Source organism: Oncorhynchus kisutch, linkage group LG2 (genome assembly GCF_002021735.2).
Source record: "Oncorhynchus kisutch isolate 150728-3 linkage group LG2, Okis_V2, whole genome shotgun sequence".
Lineage (NCBI taxonomy): Eukaryota > Metazoa > Chordata > Actinopteri > Salmoniformes > Salmonidae > Oncorhynchus > Oncorhynchus kisutch.
Window position 1 is genome coordinate 37,270,607 of NC_034175.2, and position 14,634 is coordinate 37,285,240.

General features: G+C 39.0%; 1 protein-coding gene across 5 annotated transcripts in view; it reads right to left on the bottom strand.

Annotated features, from left to right (window-relative positions):
• Nucleotides 1-9,223, bottom strand: part of LOC109865536 (solute carrier family 35 member F5-like) — an 88,100-nt gene extending 78,877 nt beyond the window's left edge. For 3 of the 5 annotated variants that reach the window (XM_031793828.1, XM_020453816.2, XM_020453802.2), the window contains exons 1-7: nt 6,133-6,317; nt 4,654-4,750; nt 4,222-4,328; nt 4,001-4,135; nt 3,420-3,569; nt 3,177-3,242; nt 2,948-3,029 (exon numbers count right to left, since the gene is read on the bottom strand). In XM_031793828.1, coding sequence (XP_031649688.1) covers nt 2,948-3,029; nt 3,177-3,242; nt 3,420-3,569; nt 4,001-4,135 — 433 coding nt within the window. In that variant the 5' untranslated portion in view covers nt 4,222-4,328; nt 4,654-4,750; nt 6,133-6,317. Of the gene's footprint in view, nt 1-2,947; nt 3,030-3,176; nt 3,243-3,419; nt 3,570-4,000; nt 4,136-4,221; nt 4,329-4,653; nt 4,751-6,132; nt 6,318-9,124 lie in introns of those variants that run through there. The other 2 variants (XM_031793821.1, XM_020453809.2) reach the window with 2 other exon arrangements.
• Nucleotides 9,224-14,634: the final 5,411 nt, after the last annotated feature.

Below are 14,634 nucleotides of genomic sequence, written 5' to 3' on the forward strand. Positions count from 1 at the left end.
TGTAGTCCCAAACTTGCTGTAATCATTGCGTGCTAGGAATATGGGACCAAATACTAAACTTTGACCTACTTTAATACACATAAGTGTATTTGTCCCAATACTTTTCGGCCCCTAAAATGGGGTAATATACACAAAATGTGCTGCAATTTCTGAACGGCTCACCCGATATGGATGATGAAAATACCCTCAAATTAAAGCTGACAGTTTGCACTTTAACTTCATAGTCATTGTATCATTTCAACAAAAAATGTGTCACTGTTCTAAAACTTTTAGAGCTCACCATAGCTCCAGTGAACCTGTAAACTAGTACATCCCCTGTTTTGAAAAGCCTGCCTTCGAGCGTCGGGAACAGTTCATTGTGCTCCCGTCAGGCTGTATTTAGTCTCTTTACAAAGCCAGGCAAAATGAGTCAACCTAAAAATCCTGTAATGTCCTGGCAGATAGTCCAATGGCTCTATTTTTTATTTAACTACGCATGTCAGTTAAGAACAAATTCTTATTTACAATGATGGCCTACACGGCCAAACCCGGAAGCCACTGAGCCAATTGTGCTCCGCCCAATTGAATTGAATTTATTTTGGGTAACAGACATACACAACAAAATGTACAATGTGGACCCAGAGGATATCACTTGAAAGCATTAATTAAATCGCTTGTTTCCAAAGTGGTCCTCGATGGTAAAAACAATAAAGCATATAATGGGACTCCCAATCACGAACAAGGACAACCATATCTACTCACTGCTAGCATGATCATGCAATTGGAAAAACACAAAGGCCACAATTATTGCAACAAAACATGACTCCATTCAATTTTAGATCAGACAGCAGGCTTAATCAATCAATGACGTCATTGGTTGAACTCTCCCGGCGCAAAAAAAAAAAAATCCAGCTATAGTGCATAATTATGTCTGAAGCACCCTCTCATCACTCATAATGATGTAGAGGCTGGAAAAACATCCCAAATAGTGTCTATTGGTGAAGCTTCCCTTTAACAGTCCCATTCTACAACCCCATTATTTGCCAAGGTCTTTACATGTAAAGATCAACCTTAGCCAATAACTTATGTGTTCAATGATTATTTATGTGCAATGTCTTGACTTCTGTGTGGAAACTCACCTGTATGTCCCGATCTCTTTTTTTATAAAACATTTTTATTTCTTTTTTTAATGTTTGCATGTTCGTATATATAATATATTTCTTGTTTGTATGTTTAGCTGTTGGCTAAATCTGGTACAACAAATGTGTACTGAGTGTGTACTTATGTGTACTGAGATTGTTGTACTGTACATTGTCCCTCTTCAAATAATGATTTTTTTTTCAGAGAAAAATCTAGAGTTTAGAATGTTTGCTTATGATATAAATCATTGTTGCTATGGCTTTGCAATTCATATACAAGGGACTCTAGATTTCTAAATGTTTGGTTAAATTGTTACGACAAGATGAGGAGCCAATACAACAAGGGAGGGAGGCAGGTGGGCACCGGTTGCCAGTCAAATCACAGAACCATTCGTGTTTGTAGCCAGCGTGGGAAATGAACACCCGCCAAATGAGGGTCGATTTTGGCATTGGCGGGTAAGAATGTCTGTTTCACAAGCCACATTGGCAGGTGGTCATACACAGCATTTGGGAACAGTTTTTTAAATTCCAAACCCCAAATGTAGAAGCTGGTGAAATTGACCTGAAAGGCTAGTAAAGTGTGATTTTGTACTCGTGTTTCTTGGTTAGTCACATCGTTTTGTCACACACTAGGTTGTTTTTCAATATTAGTTTGAATTTGCGCCAACTCTCTGCTGCTAGTGCAGATACAGAGATTCTTATCTCTAACAGACAGACACAGAGGGGCAGCTGAACATATTTGTTTTGCTCCTAAATATCAACTCATGTAGTCCTTGTAAAAAATGTCAGCGTTACAGCCCTGAACTAATAATAATAAATAAGCTGTATCACTCAGCATTTTGTGGCAGGGCAGGCACTTTGTTTATTCTTGATTGATGTTCAGTTCTAGAACTGTTTGACTTTTTTATCAAAGTTATTTTAACCTACAGTACATTGGTTAAAACACACAAATGTAATTAGCAATATACCACATTACTTCTTACTAGTAATACATTTATTGTTTTAGAAATGTTACATAACACGTTCTTCAGTTATTTGCAATACATTTTGTGTAATTATGGCGAAAAAAATATTTTGGCTGGTAGATGTATAAATCTACATGACACAGTGTCTGGTGGAACAAAAAGTAAATGTCCCACCCTGGTTGTAGCCTGTCGAGAGGGCCTATGTTATATCTAAAAACCATGGATATCAATAAAGAAATTCAAGTTATGTGAGGCACCTTATCCTCACTGTGGTCAGGATTATCATATTCTGTCTGTCAATCATGAATTTAACCACAAGCACTATGATGAAGAGAACACAGATTGCCCATAGGGAGAAGCAAGTAGCCTAAATGATTGAACATGGAAAAGATCATCTCAATCACCAAGACAATCCACAGGATTCCTACTCACTAACATGATGAAATATTGATTATTGAAGGTTTCTTTAAAAAGAAACACTCATTAAACAACCGCTGCGGTCTAAGCCACTGCATCTCAGGGCTAGAGGCATCACTACAGACACCCTGGTTCGATTCCAGGCTGTATTACAACCAGCCGTGATTGGGAGTCCCATAGGGCGGCGCACAATTGGCCCAGCGTCATCCGGGTTAGGGTTTGGCCGGGGTAGGCCTTCATTATAAATAAGAATTTGTTCTTAACTGACTTGCCTAGGTAAATAAAGGAATTTAAGAAAATATATTTTAGGCTTGGTTTACCAGCTGAATAAGGCAATATGATTATTTATAGATCTTCATCAAATATTTTATCTACATTCTTAGTCTGTTTGTTAGTCTGATAAAGGTTTATTTCTATATATAAAATAATATATATTTTAATACTCACTGGAATCACAGTCTCCATTGGCACAGTTTGTCTGTTCTGTGGGAAGGTCCTGAAACTTCACAGGAACGTACAGGGGTTCACTCTGAAGTAAGAAAGAAAGTCTTCAACTAATGCACTCAACTAAAAGCATTTCTTATCATTACATTCATTACAGTATATTCAGCCAGCCAACAGTAAAATCTAAATGTGAGTCAGGGAGAATACAAAAAAGGAAATCAATTATACTCACTAGGGTATGGTCATTCAAACTGGTGTCGTTGATACAGGGGGTAAAGTAGGCCTCGGCATCAGCAAACTATGGGAAAATACTGTAGGTTAGATTGGGCTGTTTCATCATAGCAAATCAACATTACCTTAGTATCAACAACCACTACAAATATACTGCATGCGCTAAGCAACAATTTATCTTTAGAGGGAAACAACAATGTTTTGTTGCCCCCATGTGGTTGTGGGACGTCAGTGCTATACGTACAAAGGCAGCGTGTCGTCCCCGGAGACTGCCCGTGCACTGCTGCCTCCATGGCCTCCACAGCAGGAACCCCAGCAGGTACAGCACAAACATGGAGGTCTTGGTGAACGTGCTGAAGAAGGGCTTGTTGTACTCCTGCCGCTTGAATATGTACTGGGGGGAAATAGAGGTGAAAAAAGTATGACTTACTGTTCAAATGTCACTTTGAAACTATTGAGATGTGGCTATTCCTAGTACAGGGTGGGGGGGGTATTAAAAATGTCTGGATAGATATTATGAGCAACATGGCGAAAACGTGACCCCACTAGTAGGCAAGGTGGAGCTACTACCATATTCCTAGTCAATCCTTTCAGATCTACACAAGTGCCTATGGGGCAGGGGTTAGTGGTCAAGCATTGTCGTGTAATTGAGCACTAGTCTTAAGATTGAGCATATTATCCTAAATACATTTCTCACTGTACACTGTCTGTAGATTGCACCAGCCAATCAGTTCCAAGCTATAAAAGCAAATACAAGTAGGAATGTGGCCCACGAAACCAGGGGAGATGTGCGCCCCTGGTCTACAGGAAGTGCTAGTGTCTTACTGAGGTGAGCTCAGAGGAAGCCACCCAGATGACATCCACCAGCAGGAGGATGACCACCCCCAGGGCCATGCGTCTCTGCTGGGCCACCGTGCTGCCCTGAGAACCCATCCGGTTCATGATGAACACCCACACCATCTGGACAAACACACAAACATTTCAAAACAGTTCATAAACATACCAAAAACAGATGTCTGGGAGATGTTCTTCAGATGTGACAGTACCTGGAAATCCTAATACAGGATTCTTCAGAGTTTTGGACTTTCTGACTCGGAACAGGCAGGAATCTGAAACCGTGTCAGTGGATAATGAGAAACACTGTCCAACAATCCTGTAGGGAGTGCACAAAACCCATCAACCGCAATCTACTATAATGTCATATTGTTATACAACACTGAACGTTACGGTTTGGGTCAAAATCCATATAGATATCTGAAACCCAGACAAAGATGATATAGGCTATGCCTAACTGTTTAGTGACAATGGTTTTACAGGATACAAGAATGTGGGTTTTCTTCAAAGCTGCCTCAACCAAAACTTCTTTGTGACGTTACAAACTACTTTGAACACATTCTTTCATCTGTACACCTTTCAACTGGTTTACCCACAAATATTAGAGTTTACAATTACTTTATAAGAACTCTTTAGGATCTTACCAGGTCGACCCCAGGAAAGGCACGTTGGCTCTAGGAGTTGCTGTGCAGACCGGTTCAGGAAAGAGGAACACCAACATGGGGCTTCACAGGCACCATACTTCACATGCAATGAAACAGGGAAACCAAATAATAACTTGACAATGTTCATTAGCATAGCAAAGACCATTTGAAAAATAAGAAATCAATCAGCAGAAAAGAGGTAGGCCTCCACACAGACGGGTACGACGGGACTATTCACGGATTAGTCTGAAAAGTCATTGATGAAGTATGCTATGCTCTCCTAATAAAAACACATAAGCCTACATCATTCCTGCTAGATTTAACTAAATGCACATTTTTGCACAACCTGAGTAAACACATATAGCTCTCTCATGGGTGTACTTACTAGGATGCAAACAGGCCAAAACAGGGACCAACCTGAACTTGTCCATTATGAAACCGTTTTAGTTGGAAAATGCACCAGATCTTAGAGGTGAAATCAGAGGTGCCTAAGGTTCAGAGCTAGGTCCTTTTGAAACATGGTCTATCCACAAGAGGACTTGAGAAGACTCATAAGACCATAGCCCTACTGGTAAAATGCACATGATATGATAGGGTACTTCAGGGGTACTCTGGGCAGAGAAAAAAAAATCAGTTGGTGGTACAGTAACCAAAAAAAGGTTGTGAACCACTGGATTAGCAGACAGGGAGCGGCTCATGAATGAACGCATTCATTGTTCTAATGTTTGCTCAGTGTTGCCTTAGCTATGCTTGTCTACTAGGGAGGAATCATGTACGCTAACGTTACAACTATGATTGATCCTTTGCATAGGGTGTTTCAGATTTGCATTATTTAACTAACGTTACAAAGTAGCCCTTCATCCACAGCAACATCAAAGAACTGTGGAGTACATTCCCGATGAAGGTCAGGGAAAAAATCCAGGTATTTTTAGCCAAGTAGCTAAATCGAATAATCACGCTCAATGAGGCATGCACAACATACATTTGTCAAAGGGTTGAGAGGAGTTTGACACGTCACTCTGACAGATTACTGTCTGTAACACTATAACGTTAGTTAAGAGGTAGTGCTTGCGGAGGTGCCCTTCATTTGATAATCAGATCTTTCTAAGCAGCTCACTAGCTCGATTCATCATTCATAGGACAAACAAGAGCGAAAGAGGGGGTAGTTGGCTTGCTAACTTACTAGCAAGATAAACCATTTTTTCCTATGCTCGCAAGGACTCACGAGTTTATTAACTAGCTGCAACATCATGCCGATTAGACAGCAGTTATCTAATTTAGCTAACGTTAGTTGTTAGTTTACCCGGATTCGTTTAAAATTAATGTAACAAGTTATTTTTGCAATATGGGAACTGCAGTACTAGAGCCATTATTAGCCAACGCGTGAACTAGCTAGCTTTCTCGAAGTTTACAGCTAACGTTAGCTACAGAGTAGCTAGTTAACGTTACCATCAACAAATCATTTGTATTTAACGTTACCTAGCTAGCTAGATGGGAAGTAGGTTTCCTTCTATTTGACGTGGTCGTTCATTCCTCGTCTTTGCAGGAAAATACAATAGCTTGATCATCGGTAATACATGTACAGTGTGCGATGAAAACACATATCTAAACAAACTGGTTTTGTTGTAAACATTAACTATCCTTATGATTCCTGCTCAGGTGACTCTACTTAGTCATTTAAATAAGACGCAGAGACTTTTGGGATATGTAGTCTTAATTTGGGGCTATGTAGAATATTTTAGACTCAACAAGAAGCAGCAAGAGTGCAGCTGGGGTTGGTAGAAAATCTACATTTGACATGTAGGCCTACACAGAATCAAAAAATTGATATGGGATGTATATTTTATCGACATGTACAGTATACAAAATATATATATTAATAAAATCAATCCATATATTGAAGGAAATACTATATATCAGAGTATTTAAAAAATATATATCACAGTCAATCTAAATCTACAAGTCATTGGAGGCATGTGTCAACATTCATTTATCAAATTTGATACAATGAATTAATACAATTGTTGAAGCAATACTATAATTCTACCATATTCAACACAATAGATTAATTGAATTTGTTGAAGGAATACTACAGCATATATCAGAGTTATTTTGAATAAAAGAATTGCAATAGACTAGTGCACACGCCTGAGAAGAGGACCATTGTGATATTGCAAGCTTTTTAGAAATCCATAATCCATGCCCTTTTTCTCAGATTTGTCAGAAAAACAAGGACAGTGGGAACCAGACAGATCTTTTAGAGATCCTCAGGTGCAAGTGCTATTTGACATACTGCATCTGTCTGATGATAATGATGACCCATTGTATCTGATGACAATTTTGGAAAGGTCTATAAAACAAAAGCTGCATTTTTAAGCTCTGATTTGAAGAAAATTATGGAATTATATGAAAATTAAGTGGGATGAAAACAACACAATACAAATAAGTATATGCCAACATAGGCAAATTGGAAGGAAGTCAAGTATATATTGACAAATTAGATTAATCCATTGGCTAATTTCAAACTGTCTAATGCATGTGTGTATTAAAATGCAATGGCTTAATTATGTAGCTAGCACTGTAAAATTCATTCCTGGCCCAGAGCTCTCTGTTCATCATATATGCATAGTCACTTTAACCATATCTGCATGTACATACTACCTTAATCAGCCTGACTAACTGGTGTCTGTATGTAGCCTCACTACATTTATAGCCTCGCTACTGTATATAGCCTGTCTTTTTATTGTTGTTTTATTTCTTTACTTACCTATTGTTCATATAACACCTTTTTTGCACTATTGGTTAGAGCCTGTAAGTAAGCATTTCACTGTTAGGTCTTCACCGGTTGTATTCGGCTCGCGTGACAAATAAACTTTGATTTGAGCGTGTGTGTGTGTGTATATACATTAGGCCAAAGGTCAGTGACTGAGATGTTGTGTGTATCTCACTCTACTGCAAAATTATATTTTATTAGATGTTAAGGCACAACCACCTAAAATAAAAAGTAAATTACGTCATCATTTCCTTAATCAAAGTTTGTACCAAACGATGTAGCCTATTTTAGACTATCATTTTAGAATATGCATAAAATCCATCTTCCCATTGCAACGTCTGCCTATGCCCACACATTCTCCCAAGAAAATATTATATTTTTAATACCCTCAAACACCAAGTTAGGCATATCTCATTTTAAAATAGACCATCATCACTGTCAATCATGAATGATAATTCTTCACCTTTTCATTTGATTGATCTCAATCAGTTTCATGGGAATATGCATTTAGATCTTCTTGAATTACCGTTTTGTGAGCAAATAAGAACAAATGGTGTTAATCTATTTGCCTTTTTTTGTATTTTCAATCAAAGCATATATACTGCCAATTAAGTGGTGTTCTCAGTTTAGTTTTGGCGCATCACTTTTTTGTGACTGTCCAACTTTTTGTGTTTTTGGTGTAACAGTAAAGGTATAGGCCTGCTATGCTATTATATTCAGTTATGTATATTCATAATCTTGCAAGACATTGATTTATGGAGCGATTTCGGTGCCAACAGAAATTGTATTTGAATTCGATACTTTAGAATTTGTATTCAAATATTGAATTTCATATTTTTGAATTTGTAATGCACAAATGTAATCATTGAATTCATCAATTGACCTTGTATTTCATGATTTGAAATTGAATTGAGTGAATATTGCATTCAGTTTAAAATGTCTATTTAGTTGAAATGATATGTTCAGTTTCAATATGGTAGATATTGCATTCATTGTATCAAGATTCCAAACTACCATTTCAAGTCTCCAAAACTTCTCAGATGCATTCAGGTCCGTGTGCTTATGAGTAATTCATATTTCCTTTCATCTTAGCAAGACCAAACAAGAGGAAATTAATCGTTTTATAATTTGTCTTGTTGAAAAGCAAAACGACAATGTTATATCAACTCGTTCATGGTTTCCAAATTGGGCATCGAAAACAAATAAAGGAAGAAAAAAAAAAAAATATATATATATATATACACACACACACACACCCTAATATAATATTCATGGAGCATAGCGTGTGTGTTTACAGTCTGGGTTGATCTGAAGTGTCCGCCGCACATAGAAAGGATTAGAAATGTGTGTGACAGGAAGATAAAAATAGTAATGTTAGCCAAGGTGCTTCAATTATCATGCCAATAGAACGAACTCAACACAGTTGGCTTGCACCACTTTCCTAGCTAGCATTAGCCTGCTAACGTTACTGCTGACTAACTAGCAGGCTGGCTAGTGGAAGTAAACTAGTCCCTCATGCTAGCTTGTAGTTAACGTTAGTCCCTCAACCTGCTAAGTAAAAAAAACAAAAATTAAGCGGCCCGGGCAGAGCTACCTGCTGCAGAAAGGTGAGATTTACACACTGCCAAACAAAACAGGCAATAACTGCTCATAGCGTTGAACTGAGAATAATGTATTGAAAAAATGTATTTTATTTACCTTGGTTTCACAGTAACTTTATGCAGTTATTGCTAACATGACCCCCGTTTTCTCCAAAACACAATAGAGGCAGGATACTTGCCCGCATGTATTTCATGTAGCAAAATTTTAGACCAAATGAGCAATTACTGCCTTTTTTGCTTTTCCTCAATTACCTCGACACCGGTGCCCTCGCACATTGACTCTGTACTGGTACCCCCGTATATAGCCCCGGTATTGTTATTTACCGCTGCTCTTTAATTATTTGTTATTCTTATCTCTTAATTTTATGGGGTGTATTTTCTTAACTGCATTGTTGGTTAAGGGCTTGTAAGTAAGCATTTTACTGTAGGGTCTACACCTGTTGTATTTGGCGCATGTGACAAATAACATTTGATTTGCTTGGTAGGGCAGTACTTAATGAACTTAAGTTACTATAAATGGTTACCTAACCACTAGGCAGAGCGTTGGACTAGTAACCGGAAGGTTGCAAGTTCAAACCCCCGAGCTGACAAGGTACAAATCTGTCGTGCTACCCCTGAACAGGCAGTTAACCCACTGTTCCTAGGCTGTCATTGAAAATAAGAATTTGTTCTTAACTGACTTGCCTAGTTAAATGAAGGTAAAATAGGTATTTCTGACCCATTTCAATACAACAATATCCAGTGAAGCTACAGTCAATGCTGATATTGTGTGTGTGGGTTCAGAATGTGCCCTTGGGAGAAGGACACTATGGCATCTGAGCAGATTGTCATGAACTTCATCCAGTTACATCAGCCAATACAATAAGTTACAAATCAGCCTATTTATTGGTGTCCCACTCTCTCCCATTGACAGGACCATTCACACAGTCCAGTCACTCAGCCCTATCAAGAATCTCTCAAGGTCCTACACTACTTCCTCATACAACACCCTAATGAGAAGCAAAAGGCCTGGCCCCATGACTAAGTTTGCATATCTCTCTAACCCTGCTGTACCCTACCATGCTGAGACAATCTGACTCTAGAACAACATTCAACATTTCAAAGGATAACGTGAAGGTTTTGGCTCAATAAAACAAAGTAAAACACACCAATCCCTGTCCTAATTTCAACAATGTGTACTAATGTGGTATACCTCTAATTTTTTGTATTAAATCTCACTCATTTGTGCATTTGTGCCCCTGGTCTGGAAACTCATATTGTCATATTGTTTTACTTATTTTCAACTTCAGTATTCAAAATGTTCTGGCTGCTCCCATAGTAATTATACGCTGAAAGTAGGACTTCAGCTCTCATATGTTGTTTGTCATTAGAATTATGGTGGGCACAATTAATTTGACTAGGATAAAAGAGGACCTGATGCCTCTGGATCTGCAGATGGATACAGAGAAGATATTGTCTCAACACTCACCTTCCAATCGGTGTTTGCAACTCAATAGTAATGGAAATGACACCCTTCAAGTACTGAGCAAATGTCCAAATGAATGAAATGCCCTTAATTTGCATTGCGAATGTTGCTTTGGTTTTTGTGACCAACCGTACGAATTCAAATGATCAAAACTGCTATAATCCTAATTGAGCAGCTTGAGTGCCATTACTCAGTGTTGAAGTCATTAAACCCAAATTTCTGAAACTTTTAACCTGCTGTGCTCTGCTCCCTATACTATCAACCTGAAGTGCAACACACCCTCCTGTTTCGTCAAATTAAATATGAACACAGAGCAGTTTACAAGCTACATGTAAAATATAACACCAGAATTGAATGACCATCACTTAGATATAAATCAACACAAAAACACTATAGATCTGGAGAAAGTGACTTTGCCAAATATGAGAAGTCTATCACTAAACCTGCGTTGGAAATACAAGACATATATATTAATCATAACAGATAATGGCAATGCACCATTCTACACATATCTATGAGTGATATCAAGGCTGTGACAATCCACCTTGATATGGCCTATAGTGGTGACAGACTGTACTGTCAAACAAAGCTGAGAGATAGTGAAAGACTATTGGAGATGCAGCTTGATCCAACGCACTGTAGTTAGCCAGTAAAATATTCTAGGTTATGTTTTGCTGGTATTTCTTCAAAGCTTTTATGCTCTCTATTAACCTCATTTGAAGTTTTACTGTGGTACAATAATACACTGAGTCCATCGTGATATGGAATATGGGTTTATTAGACACATACATGAACACGTACATGAGTAAGTCTTTGTCGGAGCTAACAAGCCACAACTGAACGACGCTTGTAATTTTGTTCTAAACTCAATGAAGACAAACAAACAGGCCACTGGTCGATCTAAACACATCTGCGAGTGATATGCCTGAGCTGTGACAACACGTCTTGCTATGGCCTATAATGGAACATATTGATTACTGTCAAACACATTGACTTCTACTGTAACTGTAGGCTATTGTGTGCTTAACTTTCAGAAACATTAACACTGGATTTTTTTTTTTGAAAATTGTCATGGTAGATCTTTCATCACCGCCAGGGCTTCCCCCAGACCGATCACCTGCTGGGTTTCTCGTGGACCCTCTGCCCGACACTTTAGGCACTGTGATAATTTCTGTGCACGCTCTCTCCCACAGGCATGACACTCCATCTCTCATTGTTCTATCTGTGCTTGAATGTTATATTAGGGGGTGTGTACTTCAAGGTACAAAAATAAAATAGGATACATTTAGTCATCATTTGTCTTTTGTTATTCGATGCACAATTTTGGAGACCACAAACGAGAAAACAAGTTGATATCCAATTTTCGTTTTGAACTTGAAAAATTATAAAATTATCCATTTCCTCGTTTGGCCTTGCTGAGATGAAATTAAATAGGAATTATCCATAAGCACACGGACCTATTAGGCATAAGCAACAGATCTTGATGAGTGTTATTTTAATGAGTTGGAACACCCTCTGTGGTGCTGAATGGACTGCCAGGATCACGCAATGATATTAAAGTTGAACCAACTTCTGGTGCTGAAGGATAGCTCTGACATTCGGCCAGTTCAGGAACAAACAACAATTTGCAGTAGGCTTATAGCCTAATAGGCCTACGACTACGTGGTATAGCTATTTGTAGGCTATAGCCTAATGTAAATAGATATAGCTTAATAGCTATGCCAGAAACAAACACTTTCTTCTGAAACACGTCAGTCTATTCTTGTTCTGAGAAAGGAAGGCTATTCCATGCGAGAAATTGCCAAGAAACTGAAGATCTCGTACAACGCTGTGTACTGCTCCCTTCACTGAACTGCGCAAACTGGCTCTAACCAGAATAGAACGAGGAGTGGGAGGCCCCGGTGCACAACTGAGCAAAAGGACAAGTACATTAGTGTCTAGTTTGAGAAACAGACGCCTCACAAGAATGTTAAATGTGTTTCCTGTCAGGTATTTTAATTATCTGTATTGTATACTTGTTGATTGTTTGAAGTCTTGATTGTGGTTGTTTGTAATGTTTTGTTAATTGGTGTTGGACCCCAGGAAGATTAGCTAGCATTATGGTGTTAGCTGATGGGGAACCTAATACAAAATGACAAGTCCTCAACTGGCAGCTTCATTAAATAGTACCTGCAAAACACCAGTCTCAACTTCAACAGTGAAGAGGCGACTGACTCCAGGATGCTGGCTTTCTAGGCAGAGTCCTCTGTTCAGTGTCTGTGTTCTTTTGCCCATCTTAATATTTTATTTTTATTGGTCAGTCTGAGATATGGCCTTTTCTTTGCAACTCTGCCTAGAAGGCCATGAATAATGTCTACACTTCATTTGATCAATTTGATGTTATTTTAACGGACAAAACAAATGTGCCTTTCTTTAAAAAACTAGGACATTTCTATGTGACCTCAAACTTTTGAACGGTAGTGTAATTCATTTGAATATATTAAACATAAGAGATATTAAACTAAATGTTTTATTACCTCTGACTTGGCCCAATTCACATTTCCAATTTCCTGACATACCAAGCTAGAACAGGCCTTGCATCTCAACCAAATAAACTCAGCAAAAAAAGAAACGTCCCTTTTTCAGGACCCTGTCTTTCAAAGATAATTTGTAAAAATCACAATAACTTCACAGATCTTCATTGTAAAGAGTTTAAACAGTTGCCCATGCTTGTTCAATGAACCATAAACAATTAATTAACATGCACCTGTGGAATGGTCGTTAAGACACTAACAGCTTACGGACGGTAGGCAATTAAGGTCACAGTTATGAAAACTTAGGACAGTAAGGAGGCCTTTCTACTGACTGAAAAATACCAAATTAAAGATACCCAGGGTCCCTGCTCATCTTCGTGAACGTGCCTTAGGCATGCTGCAAGGAGGCTTAAGGACCGCAGATATGGCCAGGGCAATAAATTGCAATGTCCGTACTGTGTTGCAGTGGCAGACCAAGTGTAACAACATCTGCACAGGATCGGTACATCCGAACATCACACCTGCGGGACAGGTACAGGATGGCAACAACAACTGCCCGAGTTACACCAGGAATGCACAATCTGTCATCAGTGCACAAACGGTCCGCAATAGGCTGAGAAAGGCTGGACTGAGGGCTTGTAGGCCTGTTGTAAGGCAGGTCCTCACCAGACATCACCGGCAACAACGTCGCCTATGGGCACGAACCCACCGTCGTTGGACCAGACAGGACTGGCAAGAAGTGCTTTTCACTGACGAGTCGTGGTTTTGTCTCACCATGACCCTCCAGCATGACATTGTCACCAGCCATACTGCTCGTTCTGTGCGTGATTTCCTGTAAGACATGAATGTCAGTGTTCTGCCATGGCCAGCGAAGAGCTTCGACCTCAATCCCATTGAGCACATCTGGGACCTGTTGGATGAGAGGGTGAGGGCTAGGGCCATTCCCCCCAGAAATGTCTGGGAACTTGCAGGTGCCTTTGTGGAAGAGTGGGGTAACATCTCACAGCAAGAACTGGCAAATCTGGTGCAGTCCATGAGGATGAGATGCACTGCAGTATTTAATGCAGCTGGTGGCCACACCAGATACTGACTGTTACTTTTGATTTTTACCCCCCCTTTGTTCAGGGACACATTATTCCATTTCCAGAAACTTGTTCAGTTTGTCTCACTTATTGAATCTTGTTATGTTCCTACAAATATGTACACATTAAGTTTGCTGAAAATAAAAACAGTTGACAGTGAGAGGACGTTTCTTTTTTTCCTGAGTTTATTTTTACTAAAGAAAAACCTTTGAATTAGTAGGTGTCCAAACTTTTGACTGGTACTGTATGTAAAAAAAATAAAAAAAATAAATTGTGTGCCTGGAGCAGAGAGTAGCATAGAAACACATCAAGACAAACCCTTCTTAGTATGCTATGTTTTCTCTGATTTATGCCAGTTTGAAAGAGATTGCAACCTTAGGGGGGAAATGCACATGATGTAAGATGACCTGAAAGAGTTCTCCATACAGACAGCGTGATTGATAGGTTAAACTCACAGGCATTTTGAAGCCGAAGTAGGCTAGGCACCCACAAAGGTGAAGGGCCCAGACATGCCAAACCACAAAGCCAAGATGGCCACAAGCGTGCT